Genomic DNA, 23,570 nt, shown 5'->3' with positions numbered 1-23,570 from the left:
AGACCTTCCAGATGGGAAATAAACAATATTTGGAAAAACCTGAAGACTCCACCAAAAAACTATCAGAACTGATAAATTCAGTAAAGTTTCAGGATGCAAAATCAACATACAAAAATCAGCAGCATTTTTATATGTCAACGGCAAACAATCTGAAAACGATATCAAGAAAGTAATTCCATTTACAATAGCTACAGATAAAACTAATTATGTAGGAATTAACCAAAGAAGTACAAGTTTTCTACAATGAAAACTATAAAACATTGATGCAAGAAATTGAAGACGACACAAAAGAAGAGAAAGACATTCCAAGGTTCACAGACTGGAAGAATCAATATTGTTAAAATGTCCTATTACTCAAAGGGATCTATAGATTCAATGCAATCCCGGTCAAAATACCAATGACATTCTTTACATAAATAGAAAAAACAATCCTAAAATTTACATGGAACCACAAAAACCCCAGAATAGCCAAAGGTATTCTGAGCAAAAAGAACAAAACTGGAAGAATCACATTACCTGACTTCAAATCATACTACAGAACTATGGTAATGAAAACGGCATGGCACTGACATAAAAACACACACACAGACCAGTGGAACAGAACAGTGAACCCAGAAATAAATCCACACATCTCATTTTTGACAAACGCACCAAGAACATACATTGGGGAAAGAATAGCCTCCTCAATAAATGGTGCTGGGAAAACTGGATATCCATGTGCAGAAAAATGAAACTAGACCTCCATCTCTTGCTATATACAAAAATCAAACTGGATTAAAGACTTAAGTCTAAGCCTAAAGTATGACACTACTAACAGAAAACATTGGGGAAGCTCCGACACTGGACTGGGCAAAGATTTCTTGAGTACTAGTCCCCCACAAGCACAGACAACCAAAGCAAAAATAAACAAATAGGATCACATCAAGTTAAAAAACTTCTACACAGCAAAGGAAACAATCAACAACATGAAGAGACAATACACAGAATGGGAAAAAATATCTGCAAACTATCTATCTGATAAGATGGATAATAACCAGAATATATAAGGAGATCAGACAACTCTCTAGGAAAAAAAATCTAATAATCTCATTAAAAAATGAGCAAAAGCTTCAAACAGACTTTTCTCAAAACAAGAGGCATAAATGGCAAACAGGTAAATGAAAAGGTGCTCAGCTGGATGCGGTGGCTCACGCCTGTAATCCCAGCACTTTGGGAGGCCGAGGCACATGGATCACGAGGTCAAGAGTTCGAGACCAGCTGGCCAAGATGGTGAAACCCTGTCTCTACTAAAAATACAAAAATTAGCCAAGTGTGGTGGCACACGCCTGTAATCCCAGCTACTCGGGAGGCTGAGGCAGGAGAATTGCTTGAAACAGTGAGGCGAAGGTTGCAGTGAGCTGAGATCGCACCACTGCACTCCAGCCTGGGCAACGAGAGCGAAACTCTGTTTAAAAAAAAAAAAAAAAAAAGAAAAGAAAAAAAGAAAAGGTTCTCAACATCATTGATCATCAAAGAAATGCAAATCAAAACTACAATGAGATATCATGTCACGCCAGATAAAATGGCTTTTATCCAAAAACAGGAAGTAACAAATGCTGGCGAGGATGTGGAGAAAAAGGTACCGCTGTACACTGTTGGTGGGGAGGTAAATTAGTACAAACACTGGCGAACAATTTGGAGGTTTTGTAAAAAACTAAAAATAGAGTTACCAAATAATTCAGCAATCTCACTGCTGGGTATATACCCCAAAGAAAGGAAATCAGTATACTGCAGAGATTATCTCCACTTTCATGTTTGTTGCAGCACTGTTCACAATAGCCAAGATTTGGAAACAACTTAAGTGTCCATCAACAGGTGAAGAAAGAACATGTGGTACATATACATAATGGAGTACTATTTGACCATAAAAAAGAATGAGATCCTGTCATTTGCAACAACATGGATCAAACTGGAGATCATATGTTAGGTGAAATAAGCCAGGCACAGAAAGACAAATTTCACATGCTCTCATTTATTTGTGGGAGCTAAAAATTAAAAACGATTGAACTCATGAAGATAGAGAGTAGAAGGATGGTTACTAGAGGCTGGGAAGAGCAGTGGGGCGGGGAGAATGGGGATAGTTAGCAGGTACAAAAAATAGATGAATTAGACCTAGTATTTGCTAGCATAATGGGGTGACTATAATCAAAATAATTATATCTTTTTAAATAAATAAGAGAACATAACTATATTGTTTCTAACATAAAAGATAAATGCTTGAGGTGATGAATACCCTATTTACCCTGATGTGATCATTATGCATTGCATGCCTGTATCAAAATATCTCATGTAACCCATAAATATATACACCTACCATATATCCACAAAAATTAAAAATAAGAGATAAAAAACAAATAAAAGGCAAGGATGCATGTCCTCACCACTTCTATTCAGCACTGCACTAGTTGTTGTAAACACAGCAATTAGGCAAGAAAAGAAATAAAAGGCATTGAGATTATATAGGAAAAAGTAAAACTATCTCTATTTGCAGAAGCCACAAAAAATTAGGGTTAATGAACAGTTCAGGAAAGTGTCCAGATCAATATACAAAAATCAGTTTTATGTCTATAACAGCAATGAACAATCAAAAAATAAAATTAACAACCCAGTTCCATTGAAAAAAGCATGAAAAAGAGTAAAATATTTGGAAATAAATGTAACAAAAAAGTGTAAGACTTGTATAACTGAAAACTACAAGACATCATGGAAAGAAATTAAAGACCTAAATAAATGGAAAGACATCTTGTGTTCATGGATCATGGAAAGGAAGACTTAATACTGTTAAGATGACAATACTACCCAAAGTAACCTACAGATTTAATGCAATCCCTATGAAAATTCCATCTACCATTTTTGCAGAAATAAGCAAGATGATCATAAATTCGTATGGAAATGCAAGAGACCCAGAATAGAGAAAACGATCCTGAAAAAGAAGAACAAAGAGGGCTCAAACTTCCTGATTTCAAAACTTACAACAAAGCTACAGTAATCAAGACTGTGTATTTCACATAAGGACAGGCATATACATTAGTGGAATGGAATTGAGAGTCCAGAAATGAACCCATACATCTAAAGTCAACTACTTCTTAAAAATGAGATGGTGTCGGGGGGGGCGGAGCAAGATGGCCGAATAGGAACAGCTCCAGTCTCCAACTCCCAGTGCCAGCGACACAGAAGACCGGTGATTTCTGCATTTTCAACTGAGGTACTGGGTTCATCTCACTGGGGAGTGCCGGACGATCGGTGCTGGTCAGCTGCTGCAGCCCGACCAGCGAGAGCTGAAGCAGGGCGAGGCATCGCCTCACCTGGGAAGCGCAAGGGGGAAAGGAATCCCTTTTCCTAGCCAGGGGAACTGAGACACACAACACCTGGAAAATCGGGTAACTCCCACCCCAATATTGCGCTTTAAGCAAACAGGCACACCAGGAGATCATATCCCACACCTGGCCGGGAGGGTCCCACGCCCACGGAGCCTCCCTCATTGCTAGCACAGCAGTCTGTGATCTACCGGCAAGGCAGCAGCGAGGCTGGGGGATGGGCGCCCGCCATTGCTGAGGCTTAAGTAGGTAAACAAAGCTGCTGGGAAGCTCCAACTGGGTGGAGCTCACAGCAGCTCAAGGAAACCTGCCTGTCTCTGTAGACTCCACCTCTGGGGACAGGGCACAGCTACACAACAACAACAACAACAACAAAAAAGCAGCAGAAACCTCTGCAGACGCAAACGACTCTGTCTGACAGCTTTGAAGAGAGCAGTGGATCTCCCAACACGGAGGTTGAGATCTGAGAAGGGACAGACTGCCTGCTCAAGTGGGTCCCTGACCCCTGAGTAGCCTAACTGGGAGACATCCCCCACTAGGGGCAGTCTGACACCCCACACCTCACAGGGTGGAGTACACCCCTGAGAGGAAGTTTCCAAAGCAAGAATCAGACAGGTACACTCGCTGTTCAGAAATATTCTATCTTCTGCAGCCTCTGCTGCTGATACCCAGGCAAACAGGGTCTGGAGTGGACCTCAAGCAATCTCCAACAGACCTACAGCTGAGGGTCCTGACTGTTAGAAGGAAAACTATCAAACAGGAAGGACACCTACACCAAAACCCCATCAGTACATCACCATCATCAAAGACCAGAGGCAGATAAAACCACAAAGATGGGGAAAAAGCAGGGCAGAAAAGCTGGAAATTCAAAAAATAAGAGCGCATCTCCCCCGGCAAAGGAGCGCAGCTCATCGCCAGCAACGGATCAAAGCTGGACGGAGAATGACTTTGACGAGATGAGAGAAGAAGGCTTCAGTCCATCAAATTTCTCAGAGCTAAAGGAGGAATTACGTACCCAGCGCAAAGAAACTAAAAATCTTGAAAAAAAAGTGGAAGAATTGACGGCTAGACTAATTAATGCAGAGAAGGTCATAAACGAAATGAAAGAGATGAAAACCATGACACAAGAAATACGTGACAAATGCACAAGCTTCAGTAACCGACTCGATCAACTGGAAGAAAGAGTATCAGCGATTGAGGATCAAATGAATGAAATGAAGCGAGAAGAGAAACCAAAAGAAAAAAGAAGAAAAAGAAATGAACAAAGCCTGCAAGAAGTATGGGATTATGTAAAAAGACCAAATCTACGTCTGATTGGGGTGCCTGAAAGTGAGGGGGAAAATGGAACCAAGTTGGAAAACACTCTTCAGGATATCATCCAGGAGAACTTCCCCAACCTAGTAGGGCAGGCCAACATTCAAATCCAGGAAATACAGAGAACGCCACAAAGATACTCCTCGAGAAGAGCAACTCCAAGACACATAATTGCCAGATTCACCAAAGTCGAAATGAAGGAAAAAATCCTAAGGGCAGCCAGAGAGAAAGGTCGGGTTACCCACAAAGGGAAGCCCATCAGACTCACAGCAGATCTCTCGGCAGAAACTCTACAAGCCAGAAGAGAGTGGGGGCCAATATTCAACATTCTTAAAGAAAAGAATTTTAAACCCAGAATTTCATATCCAGCCAAACTAAGTTTCATAAGTGAAGGAGAAATAAAATCCTTTACAGATAAGCAAATGCTTAGAGATTTTGTCACCACTAGGCCTGCCTTACAAGAGACCCTGAAGGAAGCACTCAACATGGAAAGGAACAACCGGTACCAGCCATTGCAAAAACATGCCAAAATGTAAAGACCATCGAGGCTAGGAAGAAACTGCATCAACTAACGAACAAAATAACCAGTTAATATCATAATGGCAGGATCAAGTTCACACATAACAATATTAACCTTAAATGTAAATGGACTAAATGCTCCAATTACAAGACACAGACTGGCAAACTGGATAAAGAGTCAAGACCCATCAGTCTGCTGTATTCAGGAGACCCATCTCACACGCAGAGACATACATAGGCTCAAAATAAAGGGATGGAGGAAGATTTACCAAGCAAATGGAGAACAAAAAAAAGCAGGGGTTGCAATCCTAGTCTCTGATAAAACAGACTTTAAACCATCAAAGATCAAAAGAGACAAAGAAGGCCATTACATAATGGTAAAGGGATCAATTCAACAGGAAGAGCTAACTATCCTAAATATATATGCACCCAATACAGGAGCACCCAGATTCATAAAGCAAGTCCTTAGAGACTTACAAAGAGACTTAGACTCCCATACAATAATAATGGGAGACTTCAACACTCCACTGTCAACATTAGACAGATCAACAAGACAGAAAGTTAACAAGGATATCCAGGAATTGAACTCATCTCTGCAGCAAGCAGACCTAATAGACATCTATAGAACTCTCCACCCCAAATCAACAGAATATACATTCTTCTCAGCACCACATCGTACTTACTCCAAAATTGACCATATAATTGGAAGTAAAGCACTCCTCAGCAAATGTACAAGAACAGAAATTATAACAAACTCTCTCTCAGACCACAGTGCAATCAAACTAGAACTCAGGACTAAGAAACTCAATCAAAACCGCTCAACTACATGGAAACTGAACAACCTGCTCCTGAATGACTACTGGGTATATAACGAAATGAAGGCAGAAATAAAGATGTTCTTTGAAACCAATGAGAACAAAGATACAACATACCAGAATCTCTGGGACACATTTAAAGCAGTGTGTAGAGGGAAATTTATAGCACTAAATGCCCACAAGAGAAAGCAGGAAAGATCAAAAATTGACACTCTAACATCGCAATTAAAAGAACTAGAGAAGCAAGAGCAAACACATTCCAAAGCTAGCAGAAGGCAAGAAATAACTAAGATCAGAGCAGAACTGAAGGAGATAGAGACACAAAAAACCCTCCAAAAAATCAATGAATCCAGGAGTTGGTTTTTTGAAAAGATCAACAAAATTGACAGACCACTAGCAAGACTAATAAAGAAGAAAAGAGAGAAGAATCAAATCGACGCAATTAAAAATGATAAAGGGGATATCACCACTGACCCCACAGAAATACAAACTACCATCAGAGAATACTATAAACACCTCTACGCAAATAAACTGGAAAACCTAGAAGAAATGGATAATTTCCTGGACACTTACACTCTTCCAAGACTAAACCAGGAAGAAGTTGAATCCCTGAATAGACCAATAGTAGGCTCTGAAATTGAGGCAATAATTAATAGCCTACCAACCAAAAAAAGTCCAGGACCAGATGGATTCACAGCTGAATTCTACCAGAGGTATAAGGAGGAGTTGGTACCATTCCTTCTGAAACTATTCCAATCAATAGAAAAAGAGGGAATCCTCCCTAACTCATTTTATGAGGCCAACATCATCCTGATACCAAAGCCTGGCAGAGACACAACAAAAAAAGAGAATTTTAGACCAATATCCCTGATGAACATCGATGCAAAAATCCTCAATAAAATACTGGCAAACCGGATTCAACAACACATCAAAAAGCTTATCCACCATGATCAAGTGGGCTTCATCCCTGGGATGCAAGGCTGGTTCAACATTCGCAAATCAATAAACATAATCCAGCATATAAACAGAACCAAAGACAAGAACCACATGATTATTTCAATAGATGCAGAAAAGGCTTTTGACAAAATTCAACAGCCCTTCATGCTAAAAACGCTCAATAAATTCGGTATTGATGGAACGTACCTCAAAATAATAAGAGCTATTTATGACAAACCCACAGCCAATATCATACTGAATGGGCAAAAACTGGAAAAATTCCCTTTGAAAACTGGCACAAGACAGGGATGCCCTCTCTCACCACTCCTATTCAACATAGTGTTGGAAGTTCTGGCTAGGGCAATTAGGCAAGAGAAAGAAATCAGGGGTATTCAGTTAGGAAAAGAAGAAGTCAAATTGTCCCTGTTTGCAGATGACATGATTGTATATTTAGAAAACCCCATTGTCTCAGCCCAAAATCTCCTTAAGCTGATAAGCAACTTCAGCAAAGTCTCAGGATACAAAATTAATGTGCAAAAATCACAAGCATTCTTATACACCAATAACAGACAAACACAGAGCCAAATCATGAATGAACTTCCATTCACAATTGCTTCAAAGAGAATAAAATACCTAGGAATCCAACTTACAAGGGATGTAAAGGACCTCTTCAAGGAGAACTACAAACCACTGCTCAGTGAAATAAAAGAGGACACAAACAAATGGAAGAACATACCATGCTCATGGATAGGAAGAATCAATATCGTGAAAATGGCCATACTGCCCAAGGTAATTTATAGATTCAATGCCATCCCCATCAAGCTACCAATGAGTTTCTTCACAGAATTGGAAAAAACTGCTTTAAAGTTCATATGGAACCAAAAAAGAGCCCGCATCTCCAAGACAATCCTAAGTCAAAAGAACAAAGCTGGAGGCATCACGCTACCTGACTTCAAACTATACTACAAGGCTACAGTAACCAAAACAGCATGGTACTGGTACCAAAACAGAGATATAGACCAATGGAACAGAACAGAGTCCTCAGAAATAATACCACACATCTACAGCCATCTGATCTTTGACAAACCTGAGAAAAACAAGAAATGGGGAAAGGATTCCCTATTTAATAAATGGTGCTGGGAAAATTGGCTAGCCATAAGTAGAAAGCTGAAACTGGATCCTTTCCTTACTCCTTATACGAAAATTAATTCAAGATGGATTAGAGACTTAAATGTTAGACCTAATACCATAAAAACCCTAGAGGAAAACCTAGGTAGTACCATTCAGGACATAGGCATGGGCAAAGACTTCATGTCTAAAACACCAAAAGCAACGGCAGCAAAAGCTAAAATTGACAAATGGGATCTCATTAAACTAAAGAGCTTCTGCACAGCAAAAGAAACTACCATCAGAGTGAACAGGCAACCTACAGAATGGGAGAAAATTTTTGCAATCTACTCATCTGACAAAGGGCTAATATCCAGAACCTACAAAGAACTCCAACAAATTTACAAGAAAAAAACAAACAACCCCATCAAAAAGTGGGCAAAGGATATGAACAGACATTTCTCAAAAGAAGACATTCATACAGCCAACAGACATATGAAAAAATGCTCATCATCACTGGCCATCAGAGAAATGCAAATCAAAACCACAATGAGATACCATCTCACACCAGTTAGAATGGCAATCATTAAAAAGTCAGGAAACAACAGGTGCTGGAGAGGATGTGGAGAAATAGGAACACTTTTACACTGTTGGTGGGATTGTAAACTAGTTCAACCATTATGGAAAACAGTATGGCGATTCCTCAAGGATCTAGAACTAGATGTACCATATGACCCAGCCATCCCATTACTGGGGATATACCCAAAGGATTATAAATTATGCTGCTATAAAGACACATGCACACGTATGTTTATTGCAGCACTATTCACAATAGCAAAGACTTGGAATCAACCCAAATGTCCATCAGTGACAGATTGGATTAAGAAAATGTGGCACATATACACCATGGAATACTATGCAGCCATAAAAAAGGATGAGTTTGCGTCCTTTGTAGGGACATGGATGCAGCTGGAAACCATCATTCTTAGCAAACTATCACAAGAACAGAAAACCAAACACCGCATGTTCTCACTCATAGGTGGGAACTGAACAATGAGATCACTTGGACTCAGGAAGGGGAACATCACACACCGGGGCCTATCATGGGGAGGGGGGAGGGGGGAGGGATTGCATTGGGAGTTATACCTGATGTAAATGACGAGTTGATGGGTGCAGCACAGCAACATGGCACAAGTATACATATGTAACAAACCTGCACGTTATGCACATGTACCCTACAACTTAAAGTATAATAATAATAAATAAATAAATTAATTAAAAAAAAAAAAAAATGAGATGGTGTCTTACTGTTTCCCAGGCTGGACTCAAATTCCTCGGTTCAAGCAATCCTCCTGCCTCAGACTCCTGGGCAGCTGGTACTACAGATGCATGCCTGGCTCTATAATCAAATAATTTCTGACAAGGTTGCCAAGACTATTCACTGGGGTGTCAAGAAAATTCAATGGGGGAAAGAGTAGTCTTTTTAACAAACAATGTTTGGATAAATGGATATCCGTACGCAGGAGACTGAATATGAACTTGTATATCATATCATGTATAAACTTTTACTTAAAATGGAAAGAGACCCAAATCTAAGAGCTAAAACAATAAAATTCTTACAAGAAAACACACTGTAACTCCTTGTGACTTTGGATTAGGGAATGGTTTCTCAGATGTGACACCTAAGGTACAAGCAACCAAAGACAAAGCAGAAAAAAACACATAAATTGGACTTCGTAAAAATTTAAAATTTTTGTGTTTCAAGAGAGTATAAAGAAAGTTAACAGAAAACCCACAGAATGGGAGAAATTTGCAAATCACATATCCAAGAAGCATGTAATATCTAGCATATATAAAGAACTCTTACAAATCAAGAAAAAAGATAAAAAATCCAATTCAAAAATGAACCAAGGATTTGAATTGACATTTCTCCAAAGATGATATACAGTTAGTAAGTGAGCATGTTGAGCACATGAAAGATGCTCAACATTATTAGTTATTAATAAATTACAAATGAAAATCACAAGGACATTCCACCTCACACCTACTAGGATGACTATCGTCAAAGAGAGGGACAATAACAACTGTTGTGAAGGATGTGGAGAAATTGGACCTTCACACATCGCTGGTACAAAGGTAAAATGGTAATATCCAATTTGGTAGTTCTACAAAAAGCTGAACTTAAGAGTTACCACCATACAACTCAGTAATTTCACTCATATGCATACACCCAAGAGAACTGAAAACATATGTTCACACAAAAACTTTTCCACAGATATTCATAGCAGCATTATTCACTATAGCCCCAATGTGGAAACAACCTCCATGTCTACAAATGGATGAACAGATAGACAAAATGTAGCATTCATACAATGGAATATTACTCAGCCATAAGAAAGGATGAAGTACTGATACAGTTGTCCCTCCGTATCTGTGGAAGATTGCTTCCAGGACCTCCTGTGGCTACCAAAATCCACATACGCTCAAGTCCCTTAAAGAAAATAGTGTAGTATTTGCATACAATCTACACACATACTCCTTATATATTAAATAATCTCTAGATTACTTACAATGCTTGATACAAGGTAAATGCTGTGTAAATAGTTGTCATACTGTGTTGTTTAGGGGAATAAGATTAAAAAGTGTGCACATGTTCAGAGCAGACACAATCATCCTCTTTTTTTTTTTTTTTGAGAAGGGGTCTCACTCTGTCACCCAGGCTGGAGTGTAGTGGCCGATCTTAGCTCACTGCAACCTCTGCCCCCCACCCAGGCTCAAGCAGTCTTTCCACCTCAGCCTCCTGAATAGCAGGGACTACAGGTGCATGCCACCACACCTGGCTAATTTTTATATTTCTGGTAGAGATAGGGTTTTGTCATGTTTTCCAGGCTGGTCTTGAACTTCTGGGCTCAAGTGATCTGCCTGCCTTGGCCTCCCAAAGTGCTGGGATTACAAGCATGAGCCACCGCACTCTGTCTTTTCTGAATGTTTTTGATCCTCAGTTGGTTGAATCCATGGATGTGGAACCCACAGGTACGGAGGGCCAACTGTACATGCTACAACATAGATAAAATCTTGAAAATACACAAGTGAAAGAAGTCAGTCATAAAAGTTCATATATTTTCTGATTCCATTTATATAAAGTGTCTAGAACAGGCAAATCAATAGAGGCAGAAAGTAAACTATGGGTTGCCAGGGCCTGGAGGAGTGACTGCTAATAGGTATGGTGCTTCTTTTTCAGGTGACAAAAATTTTCTAAATTTAGATGGTGGTGTTGGTTATAAAATTTTGTGAAAATACAAAAAACCACTTACTGAATACTTTAAAAGAATGAATTTACTTTATGGTATGTGAATTATATCTCAATAAAATTGTTTATTTTTTTAAAAAAGAAGCAGATAGCACACACAAGTACACCTTTCTAATTTAAAACTTACATTTTCTGTGAGGGTCATGTTTTCTTTGCTGATATTTAACACTGTTGTCATTAAAGCCAGATTTATGATGTTGGTTTACTTGGCTTATTTCTTGAGGTAGCACTGCACCCTGAAAATTAAAATTCTTATAAATTAAACAAAATATTAATATTATAACTACTTATTATCTTCAACTTTTAATAATTACATTATTTTTATAAATTATATAGTTCCTTAGAAAAAAACTTAAGTAATATAGAAAAGTATACAGACTTTGAAAGCCACTTGAACTCTACCACCAGACTCATTAACATAATGATCATCATTCTATTTTTTCTATGCATTCGTTTGCAAGCTATAAAGAAAACAATCATTTTATAAAAATGCTACTTTTAAAATTTGAGACAGATTCTTGCTCTGTTACCTAGGCTGGAGTGCAGTGGCGCAATCTTGGCTCACTGCAACCTCTGCCTCCCAGGTTCATGTGATTCTCATGGCTCAGCCTTCTGAGTACCTGGGACTACAGGTGAGTACAATTATGCCTGGCTAGTTTTTGTAGTTTTAGTAGAGACGGGGTTTCACCATGTTGGTCAGGGTGGTCTCAAACTCCTGGCCTTAAGCAATTCTCCCAACTTGGCCTCCCAAAGTGCTGGGATTACTGGCATGAGCCACCGCACCCAGACAAAAATGCTCCTTTCAATAAAATAATTAAATCTAATTTTGCTTGATGTTAACAAATGCAGAAACCAAACAAAATACTAAACTTTAGGTAAATGTTTCTTCACAACAGAAATATCAGTCTCTAAAGATCCCCCTAGATTTGCTTCAAAATAATCCCATCCAATGGGTAGGTGGAGGTGGGAAATCAGCAGGGGTTATAGAAGAAATAGTACTGGACTAGAGCAAGGTAGGGAATGAGTACTGGTGGGTTCATTCATTCTATTTACTTGATATCATTATGGTTAAACTTTTCCATCAAAAATTTTAAAAAGGTTATCATTTCTGGCTCTATATTATGAAAATTGAGGATGTTAGCCCACTTACATTCCCTTCCATGTTAATTTTATTAATCCCATGTTTTATTGGGATTAATAACAATCCCAATACCTGATTTTTATTAATATTTATATTGTCGAGGTTTTTAAATGATGGAAGACTTCACTACTAGATAGCCAGACTGATTATAAAGTTACAGTAATTGAGACAGTTCATAAATAGACAGAATTAGCAAAACGGCATAAGTTTCATATGAAGATTCTATCAGATCCTTTCATTTTTGCATAGGCCTGAATGCAAAAAGAGACAGACAATTTCCCACAGTTGAAGCAGCAAGAAGCAGCAAAAGTGGAGGCTAGAGAAGGTCAATACAAATGAATTATTTCACAGTTTTGCTTTTGGTAGGCCCTATTTACTTTCTTCTCAGCACAGACAAATGGACACTGGGTACGGAGACACAACATATCCTCGCTGGTAGTGGGCAAGCTCCAAAATACTTGTGATATGCATGGGAGTACCAAGGAAGATCTAATGAGGTCACATGGATAGAAACACTCAAGGCTCTTCAGTTTTTAAAAAATCTATTTTTTATTTTTTTGTAGAGACAGGGATCTTATTATGTTGCCCAGGCTGGTGTCAAACTCCTGGGCTTAAGTGTTCCTACTGCCTTGGCCTCCCAAAGTGCTGGGATTACACGCATGAACCACTGTGCCCAGCCTAAGGTTCTTCAGTTTTGTTTTTTGTTTTTGAGACAGGGTATTTGCTCTGTCACTCAGGCTGCAGTGCAGTGGCGTGGTCTTGGCTCACTGCAACCTTCGACTTCTGGGCTCAAGCAATCCTTCTGCCTCAGTCTCCCGAGTAGCTGGGGCTATGGGCATGTGCCACCATGTCTGGCTAATTTTCGTATTGTTTTGTAGAGATGGGATTTTGCCATGTTGCCCAGGTTGGTCTCGATCTCCTGGGCTCCACGGACCCACCCACGTTGGCCTTCCAAAGTGCTGGGATTACAGGTGTGAGCCACTGCAAGGGCCAGCTCTTCAGTTATTAAGAGTAAAAATGGCATGAGATTTCTATCATCATGGCACAATGGCTGGTGGGACTTTGGCCTACAGCAGTACATTATGGGTGATTTTGACTCTAAGGAGAGGAATTAGAACATTAGGATAGAACAAGTATTGTCTGAGTGTCTATTATGTGCCAGGTATGGTAAATGAACTGTGTACCCATTATTTTAATATCATTATAGTAATGCTACTGTCATAATAATGCTGTTATTATTTTGATTTTATTTTATAGACAAGTATAAATGTGGCTCAAACTGATAAGGCAATTTATCACAGATCTATGTAACGGGAGAGCTGACATTTGAGCTCTAACTCCAAAATCCATGTTCACAGTACTACTTCAGAGAAAAGGTAAGCCATATGTTTAATCAGAAAGCAAATACTTGGGTATAGTTCTTTAGGGTGTTCTGTTTGATATCTATATAAAGGTATTTGTACACATTGCCATGTTTTGCCAATCAAAGCTTGAATATTTTTTATTACAGTGAGTTCTCTTGAATTTGCTCATCAGGTTAGGCTGCTTATTAATGTATATGTGTTATATTTTGGCTCTCATAATTCTTAGGACATTTAAGAGATAAAACATGAGAGTGTTCAGCTGAAATAAACAATGAAATAGCACCCAGTAAGACGGGTTGCATGCAGGTGATAATGAAAAAATATAACATCAAATGATTCTCAAGGAAATAGCAGATTTTGACTGAGACCTAGAGGGTTATTTGTAGTGAGAGAAAAAAATGGGCATTCTAAGTGGAAGGAACAGAACACATAAGCCCAAAAGGGAATCATCTGTGGGAAAGGGAAAGTAAAGAGACCAGTCTGACAAGAACAGACTATTATGTCCAAACGGTTGGATATACATCATATAATTAGGTGGGGTTAGATTATAGAAGGCCTTAGACATTAGTTTGAGGAGTTGAGGCAGGATTCCAACCCTGGAGCTGTATATATTCTAGAGTACGACAGCAATACTATTTTGTGGCTAGAAAAGACCTTAGAGGTCATCTAAGTGAACTTCATTGTATACATGAGGACACAGAAGCCTAGGGAAATAAGCCTCTCTCTGAGGAGATAGAGTATTCCAGACACATTCAAAGGCCTTGTTGTGGGGATCATCCCTGGCATACTCAAGGAAGAGGAAGAAGACCATTATGGCTGTAGCAAAAAGGTGAGTTAGGCTGGGCGCGGTGGCTCAAGCCTGTAATCCCAGCACTTTGGGAGGCCGAGACGGGCGGATCACGAGGTCAGGAGATCGAGACCATCCTGGCTAACACGGTGAAACCCCATCTCTACTAAAAAATACAAAAAAAAAAAACTAGCCGGGTGAGGTGGTGGGCACCTGTAGTCCCAGCTACTCGGGAGGCTGAGGCAGGAGAATGGCGTAAACCCGGGAGGCGGAGCTTGCAGTGAGCTGAGATCCGGCCACTGCACCCCAGCCTGGGCGACAGAGCGAGACTCCGTCTCAAAAAAAAAAAAAAAAAAAAAAAAAAAAGGTGAGTTATAGAAAATGTGATTAGAGAGGTGACACATCAATATTGTATGGGACATTCCAGGCCATTATATAAAAACAATGGCTTTTACTCACTGAAATGGGGAATCAGTGGAGGGTTTTGAGCTGCAGAAGGACATGATCTCTGACTTATATTTTAATATCATCACTCTGCCTGCTATCTTAAGAACAGACTGTAGAGGAGCCAGGATGGAAACAGATTACTAGACTACTGCAACCATCAAGGTGAGAGTTGGTATGAATTTGGAGTAGGGTAGTAGGAGCCTGTGAGAAATGGTCCAATTCTAGACATATTTGGAAGAGATTTACAGATGATAATGAATTGGATATGAGGGTAAAAGAGAAAAAAAGGAGTAAAGGATGTGGCTCTCAAGGTCTGAATGAAAGGAGGGAGTGGCTATTAACTGAGATGGGAATGACATCAGGTAACCTAAGTTTGTGAGGGAAGAACGAGAGTTCAATTTTGGATATGGTAGGTTTGAGATGTATATTAAGTATCCAAGTGGAGACACAGAGTTGGATATTTGAGTGGTGATGAAGGGTTGAACATTGAGTCTAAAGATCATAAAGGACTTCCGAGCTGGAGAGAGAAGTTTGGGAGTCACAATGTATGTGTTTTTGTAGGTATATATGTTTGTGTGTGTATCTATATCTATCTTATCTAAATCTATTTTTTTCTCTATCATCTATCTCTCTATAATTATCTATCAATCTATCTATCTATCTATCTATCTATCTATCTATCTATCTATCTATCAATCTATCAATCTATCTATCCATCCATCCATCCATCCATCTATCTAAGGAAACGGGTATAGATAGAGAAAAAAATCCAATAATTTAGCCCTAGAGGATTCCATCTTGAAAGAGCCCGAGAGATTAGGTAAAACTGACAAAGAAGACTGAGAAACAACAGCCAATGAGACAGGAAGAAAAACAGGGAAGGGTGGTATTCCAATGACAAGTGAAGAATGGATGACAAGGAAAACAGAGGGATCAACTGTATGCAATGCTGCTGATGGCTCAATTCAGATGGAAACTCAGACTTGATCACGTGGTTTTGTACACGAAGGTCCTTGGGAACCTTGAAAGGGCAGTTTTAGTAAAGTGATGGGAATGAAAGACTGAGTAGAGTGGGTTTAAGAGGGAAAGGGAGAGAGAGGCACCAGTATAGACAATTTTTTCAAGGAGTTTTGTTCTAAAAGGAAGCACTACTCTAAGTACCTTCTTGCCTTTATCTATTTGTTCAACTTTTTAATTAACTCCTGCTCTTCCAATCTTTTACTGAGGTCTGTTCCTCCAAATTCAACAACAGTTTTCTTTTCATTTTTTGCCTTACTGCTTGACTAATGACTTTGACTGTTACTTCTCTGCTAAGTATTACTAATCTATATCTCTGATTTGAACCTCAGTCAAGATTTAATCCAGTATCTGCAACTTTCTAGAACAGATATTATAGCTGGATACTCCACCATCACCTCAACCTCAAGGTGTCCCATCTTAGACAAGGCAGCATGAAAGAAGAAGAAAATTTTTTTTTAAGTAAAAAAAAGAAAAAAAGGAAAAGTCCCAGATTTGGCCTCACCTAAAGTCACTTCTCTTACCCTTATTTCTAACACCACCATTCCTCAGGCATATAATCTAAAATGCTTAGAGTCAAAAATTTTTGCTTTCTAACATGATTTTTACAACGATATTATAAATCATTCTATCATTCTACTCCTTTTCAGTTCCTGCAACTGGACTTTAGATTGTCATTCTTGGCCTAAATTAACTTTCTAACTACGATTCTCGTTTCCTATCTTTTTCGCGTATAGTCCTTCTTACATACTGCTGACTGATGAATCTTTCTTAAAGACCCTTTCATCTTTTTTGACCCCAAGGCAAAATTGGGCAAAATATCTCTTGGGTTTGAACCCAGTTTACACCCTGAAGCAGTGTGGTGCAGTAAGTACAGTACCGGACTCGGAATGAGGAAATTAGGTTTTGTGATTCAAATAGTTTAAAACAAAATAATTTATGGATAACCTAAAGAAAGCTTATAATAGCACATTGGCTGAGGAGACCTATGTATCTTGTCACCCTAATATTTTTCTTTACTGTTTAGACTAAGTTATGACATATGCACTAATTTTTTATGTTTATTTTACTATTTATATTTATTTTGCCATTTATGTTTATATTTCCTTTGTAATTTTCTCTTTTATCTCTGATAATGCCACCATTACTGCAGGATACTAGAATAAATGAGGGTCTGAAGGTACAGGCTACTGGTTTATAAACTTCAACATTCCTTTTTTTTTTTCTGAGATGGAGTCTTGTTCTGTCATCCAGGCTGGAGTGCAGTGGCACAATCTCGACTCACTGCAACTTCCACCTCCTGGGTTCAAGTGATTCTCTTGCCTCAGCCTTCCGAGTAGCTGGGACTACACGTGTGTGCCACCACACCTAACTGATTTTTTGTATTTTTAGTAGAGATGGGGTTTCACCATGTTGGTCAGGCTGGTTTTGAACTCCTGACCTCAAGTAATCCTCCAGCCTTGGCCTCCCAAAGTGCTGGGATTACAGGCGTGAGCCACCACGCCTCACTGAACATTCCTTTTTGATCTAAGCTGAGAAGATAGGTAACTAGCAAAACATGTAGTAGGAATTTATTCCTTTCCTCTTCCTTTCTTTGTCTGAGTCTCTACTCTTTTAGCAGCACTTTTTTCCTCTTCTTAATCTCCACCAAGGAATGCTTATTTGTTCATTCATATTTAAGATAACCAACTACCAGCATAAAGTGACATGTTCAAGTGGAAAAAAATAAGTTGTTAAATGCGATAAGGGCCTTTGTTAAATTTAAAATATAGTTACTATGACTTTGTAAATAACTAAAAAAAACTAAAGCTGATTTAAAACAAAAATTATCTATACTCTCGACTCATTGGTCCAGAAACTTTTACAGGTCTGAAAATAATTATGAAAATTCATAATCACATGGAACCAGAAAAGAGCCCAATAGCCAAGGCAATCTTAAGCAAAAAGAACAATGTTGGAGACATCACATTACCTGACTTCATGTTATACTGTAAGTTTATATTACCATGTATCTGCCATGTAACAAAAGTAGCATGGTACTGGTACAAAAACAGACACACAGACCAATGGAACAGAATAGAGAACACAGAAATAAAATGGCACACTTACAACCCCGATTTTTGACAAAGTCAACGAAAACAAGCAATGGGGTGAGGACTCCCTATACATGATGCTGGGATAGTTGGCTAGCCATATGCAGAAGAATGAAACTGGACCCTTACCTTTCAGCATATACAAAAATCAACTCAAGATGGATTAAAGACTTACAACATAAGACCTCAAATTGTAAGAATCCTAGAAGAAAATCCAGGAAATACCACTTGGAGTGTAAGCCTTGAGAAAGAATGCATGACTAAGTCCTCAAAAGCAATCACAACAAAAACAAAAATTTACAATGGGACCTAATTAAACTAGAGTTTCTGCTCACAAAAAAAAAACTATCAACAGAGTAAACACACAACTACAGAATGGGAGAAAATATTCGCATACTGTGCATCTGACAAAGTTCTAATATCAAGAATCTATAAGGAACTTAATTCAACAAGCAAAAAACAAATAATGCCATTTAAAAATGGGCACAAGATGCTTGCTTCAGCAGCACATATACTAAAATTGGAATGGTACAGAGAAGATTAGCAAAATCTTAAGAAAATTTATATTTTAATTAAAAAATTAATTTTTTTAAAAATGGGGAAAAGACATGAATAGACACTTTGCAAAAGACATATAAGTGGCCAAGAAAAATATGAAAAAAAAGTTCAACATCACTAATCATCAGAGAAATGCAAATCAAAACTGCAAGATGATACCATCTCACACCAGTCAGAATGGCTGTCAAAAAATAACAGACGCTGGTGAGGTTGTAGAAAAAAGGGAATGCTTATAAACTCTTGGTGGGAATGTAAATTAGTTCAGCCACTGTAAAAAGCAGTTTGGAGATTTCTCAAAGAACTTAAAACAGAACTACCATTCGACCCAGTAATCACACTGTTGGGTACATACCCCAGGGAAAATAAACCATTCTTCCAAAAAGACACATACCCACATATATTAATTGCATTTGCTATTCACAATAGCAAAGACATGGAATCAACCTAAGTGCTTATCAATGGTGGATAAGATTGATTCATTGATTGATTGATTTAGACACTAAGTGTTAGTTACTCTGTTGCTCAGGCTGGAGTGAAATGGGGCGATCTCGGCTCACTGCAACCTCTGGCCTCCCAAGTTCAAGCAACTCTTTTGCCTCACCATCACGAGTAGCTGGCTAATTTTTGTATTTTCAGTAGAGATGGGGTTTCACCATATTGGCCAGGCTGGTCTCAAACTCCTGACCTCCAGTGATCCACCCATCTCAGCCTCTCAAGGTGCTGGGATTACAGGCGTGAGCCACAGTGCCCAGCCAGATTTTTAAAAATGTGGTATATATACACCACAGAATATACACTATGGAATACTATGCAGTCATAAAAAAGAATGAAATAATGTCCTTTGCAGCAACATAGGTGGAACTGAAGGCCATTATGCTAAGTGAATGAACACAGGAACAGAAAACCAAATACTATATGGTTCTCACTTATAAGTGGGAGCTAAGCATTGGATACACATGGTCATAAAGATGGGAATAACAGACACTGGGGGTTACTAGATGGGGGAGACAGGGAGGAGGAGGGAAGGGTGGAAAAACCACCTATTGGGTACTATGCTCACTGCCTGGGTGACAGGATCATTTGTACCCTAAACTTCAGTGTCACACAGTATATTCATGTAACAAACCTGTACATGTATCTCCTGAACCTAAAATAATAAAGTTGAACTTATTTTTTAAAAAAAAGAACATTCATGATCAAAATTATGAGATTTCACAGAAAAATAATCATTGTAGTCTTAAAAGAAAAATATAAAAAAATATTTTCTTTAAATTAATTGTCCATCAAAACAAGGAATACTAACCTTCTCTTGTACAGCTGGCTGAAAGTGTTGCATCTTTCCAGATCCCTGTAAGGACTGCCAAATGTTGCAGAATTCATCATCATCTTTAGTAGATACCTAGCAAAGTACAAACAATTTCTTAAGAAAATAGGAAGAAATAAAAATGCATATTAAAAATCAAACAATTTATTTATTAATGTTATTCAGTGGTAGATGGGATATTAAACTAACTTGTTTTTTTTTTGACTCGGGGTCTTACTCATGTGGGGTCTTGCTTATGTCACCTAGGCTGGGAAGCTGTGGTGGGGTCACAGATGACTGTAACCTCGAATTCCTGGGCTCAATCCTCAGCCTCCTGTGGAGCTAGGACTACAAGCATGTTACCACCATGCCCAACTTTTTTTTTTTCTTCTAGGGATGGGTTACCATGTTTTGCTGTATTGCCCAGGCTGGTCTTGAACTCCTGCCTCAAGCAGTCCTCCTGCTTTAGCCTCCCAGAGTGTTGGGGTTACAGATGTGGGCTACCATGTCAACCCCTAAACTAACTTTCATTATGTGAAATCTCTTAGTTCCTTTTTTTTCTAAAGCTCAGCATAGTAATCACAAAAGTATTCTGTGAGAGTGAAACTGGTGTTCTTTATATGCAACTGGTCTTGGTTTTATTTGTTGAAAAATAAAGCATAACAAACACTATAAAAGATTACACTGAATCAATATCCCCATCAATAGGTTTTTTTTTTGTCTTCTAATGTAAAATACATTCTCTCACTCAAATTAACACCTAAAAATTTTATTTTAAAAATCTTCACCTTACACAAAATAATCTAATAAATTTAAAAATCAACAATTAAGATTTAAACTCTGGAAAAATAGGCACCAAATTTTGACAGTGGTTACCTATGAGATTTGAGAGGCCGTTTGCTTGTGTTTCCTTTGTTATCATCTACTTCTGTGTTTTCCAATTGGTTTATAATAAACAGGTACTATTTGGGTTAAAAAATTTACTTAATAAGCATGAGATTTGGGGCCATGGAATTAAATAGTGTCTCAAACAAGATAACTCAATTTTTGTCCCTAGAAAGAAGAAATAAAGGAAATTGCCCATAAATTGTATGGTAGAAACTTGAAAATTGCTTTTGATAAATGTGATATAATCTTTGCCCTTTATCTTTCAAATTTGTTATTTATAGCAGATAGCACAGGACATTTGGATTATACAAGAAAAAAATTAAATGTTAACTTGAAAAGTAAACATATAAAGAGAAAACACGGACATTCTTAAGTTCCTTATTTAAATACACTTTTTTCCTTTAATACAACTGTTATTTTATAGCAGAGGTAGAATGCTAGCAATAGCATTCTTTACTAGCCTAGTATCTTAAATTTGGAATTGACCTGAACCAAAACTTTTTAAATAAAAAAGGGAAACTAAGTTAAATTAGGTTTACATTTACAAAGTCTGCTGTGATTTCTGATTTGTAAAAGGGGTAGAGGAGAAGTTAAAAGGAGTTAAAGACTGAGAGTCTTACTTGAGTAGGAACAAAAAGTGATTGAGGGGAATGGTTGAGGCCTCCTAAATGCCCACAGGAAACTGATGAATTTGAGCTATAGTGATGCACAGCTGGTTGTGGTTTTACAATAGCTGTCAACTTCTGATTTCCATTTTCAGAGCGACTCCCATGAGAAAGGTTCACCAAGGCACTTGTTGGCAGTCGATAACCTCTACCAGGCGAGCATCTAAAAGTAAAAAGTTACATCAGTGTCAGAAGGAAAACAATACTAAATGTGTTAGGGAGAAAAGTCAAATAATTTTTGGTGGACAATCCATCATCAGCATTAGTAAACATTACTTTTTAAATTCAGTAGAGGAACCTCCAATCATAGAAATAGCTCAATTTATAAGATGATGTATTTCTACAAAGTTTCCTAAGAGCACATTTAGTATTTACTAAGTAGAGAAAACCCAACTATGTTTTAGGGGTGTGTGTCGATTTGTTGTTAAGAAGCTTGCATCTTAATTGTTGAATACAACTGAAAATTTATGAATTTTGTTGTTGTTGAGAGATGAGATCTCGGTGTTACTCAGGATGGAGTGCAATGGTGCTACATCCTAGCTCACTGCAGTGTTGAACTCCTGGACTCAAGCAGTCTTCCTATCTCAGCCTCCTGAGTAACTGAGACCACAGGTGCAAGGCACCATGCCTGGCATGCTTTTGTATTTTTTTTTAGAGCCAGGGTCTCACTATGTCACCCAGGCTGGTTTTGAACTCCTGGGCTCAAGTGATCCTCCATCCCTGGCCTCCCAAAGTGTTGGGATTACAGGTGTGAGCCACCACGCCTGGCCTCAAACTTCTTAAAAACTGTGGAGCCGGGCATGGTGGTTCACGCCTGTAATCCCAGCACAGCACTTGGGAGGCCGAGGCGGGCGGATCAGTTGAGGTCAGAAGTTCAAGACCAGCCTGGCAAACATGTTGAAACTCTGTCTCTATTAAAAATACAAAAAAATTAGCCAAGCATGGTAGTGCACACCTGTAATCCCAGCCACCCGTAAGGCTGAGGCAGAATTGCTTGAACCCGGGAGATGGAGGCTGCAGTGTGTCAAGATCATGCCACTGCACTCCAGACTGGGCAACAGAACAAGAATCTGTCTCAAAAAACAAAACACAACAAACAAAAACAAAAAAATGAAAACTGTGGTTTGGGCAGTCTAGGTTATGAAAGCTCAGGAGCATGGAACCATTCTCAGTATGGCTCTTCCTAAGCAACAGGGTAAGTGTTAGCTTTGATTTCATTTGTCTATTGGTCAAATGTGGAGTCCGGCCCTTTTTTTCCTCATTTTCCCATCTTAAAGTTCTGGGCCTGTATCTAGAAAGGCTTAAGAGACAAGTATTTGTGATTTCCATCTTTCATGGCCTTGATAAACGTGTTAGATATTAAACAAACCTTCTCTTAAGTTTTCAACTCTATGACCTACTTTTTTCTCTTTGAGAGTATAATTTTCTTATATTGAAAGAAAGTGCAAAAGTAGAGTTCTATGAGAAACTTTTGTAAGTTCAAGGTTGCTAGGAAGTATCTATTTTCATGAGAACTAAACTTACTAAAGATTCTGCATTACATAAATGAATATACTGCAAGCAGGTAATCTTTTACCCAGCTCTCTATCAGTCAATAAATTCACTGTCCCTTACTAGGAGACGGGGAAAAAAGACACTGAGGAAAAAAAAACCACAAAAATATACTTAAAATATATTTTGAAAAGTTAGTGAATCAAAGGCATTGGTTATCAAACATTTTCATGAACAATAAAATCAGACAGGAGATCCGGATTCTGCCACTGTATGTGAAGAGTGTAGACAGGAGAAGTCTTTGAGTAAAAAGCATATTTAAATTGCAAAACAACAATAATAGCATCCTGAAGGTAACTACTTGGTATAACGGCCGAAGACTGTGATTTCATGCAAGGAGGTTAAAAAAGGGTAATTTTTTATTTTAATTACTCATTCATCAAAATAGAGGAGAAAAAG

General features: G+C 38.4%; 1 protein-coding gene across 2 annotated transcripts in view; it reads right to left on the bottom strand.

The window, feature by feature from the left end:
- Positions 1-23,570, bottom strand: part of XRN1 (5'-3' exoribonuclease 1) — a 141,798-nt gene that overhangs the window by 34,909 nt on the left and 83,319 nt on the right. For both annotated transcript variants that reach the window (XM_025376799.1, XM_025376800.1), the window contains exons 31-33: positions 21,576-21,783; positions 20,068-20,163; positions 11,485-11,593 (exon numbers count right to left, since the gene is read on the bottom strand). In XM_025376799.1, coding sequence (XP_025232584.1) covers positions 11,485-11,593; positions 20,068-20,163; positions 21,576-21,783 — 413 coding nt within the window. The remainder of the gene's footprint in view (positions 1-11,484; positions 11,594-20,067; positions 20,164-21,575; positions 21,784-23,570) is intronic.

This window comes from Theropithecus gelada, chromosome 2 (genome assembly GCF_003255815.1).
Source record: "Theropithecus gelada isolate Dixy chromosome 2, Tgel_1.0, whole genome shotgun sequence".
Taxonomy (NCBI): Eukaryota; Metazoa; Chordata; class Mammalia; order Primates; family Cercopithecidae; genus Theropithecus; species Theropithecus gelada.
Note: the sequence above shows the minus strand (reverse complement) of the source record. Positions and strands in the feature narration are given on the sequence as shown.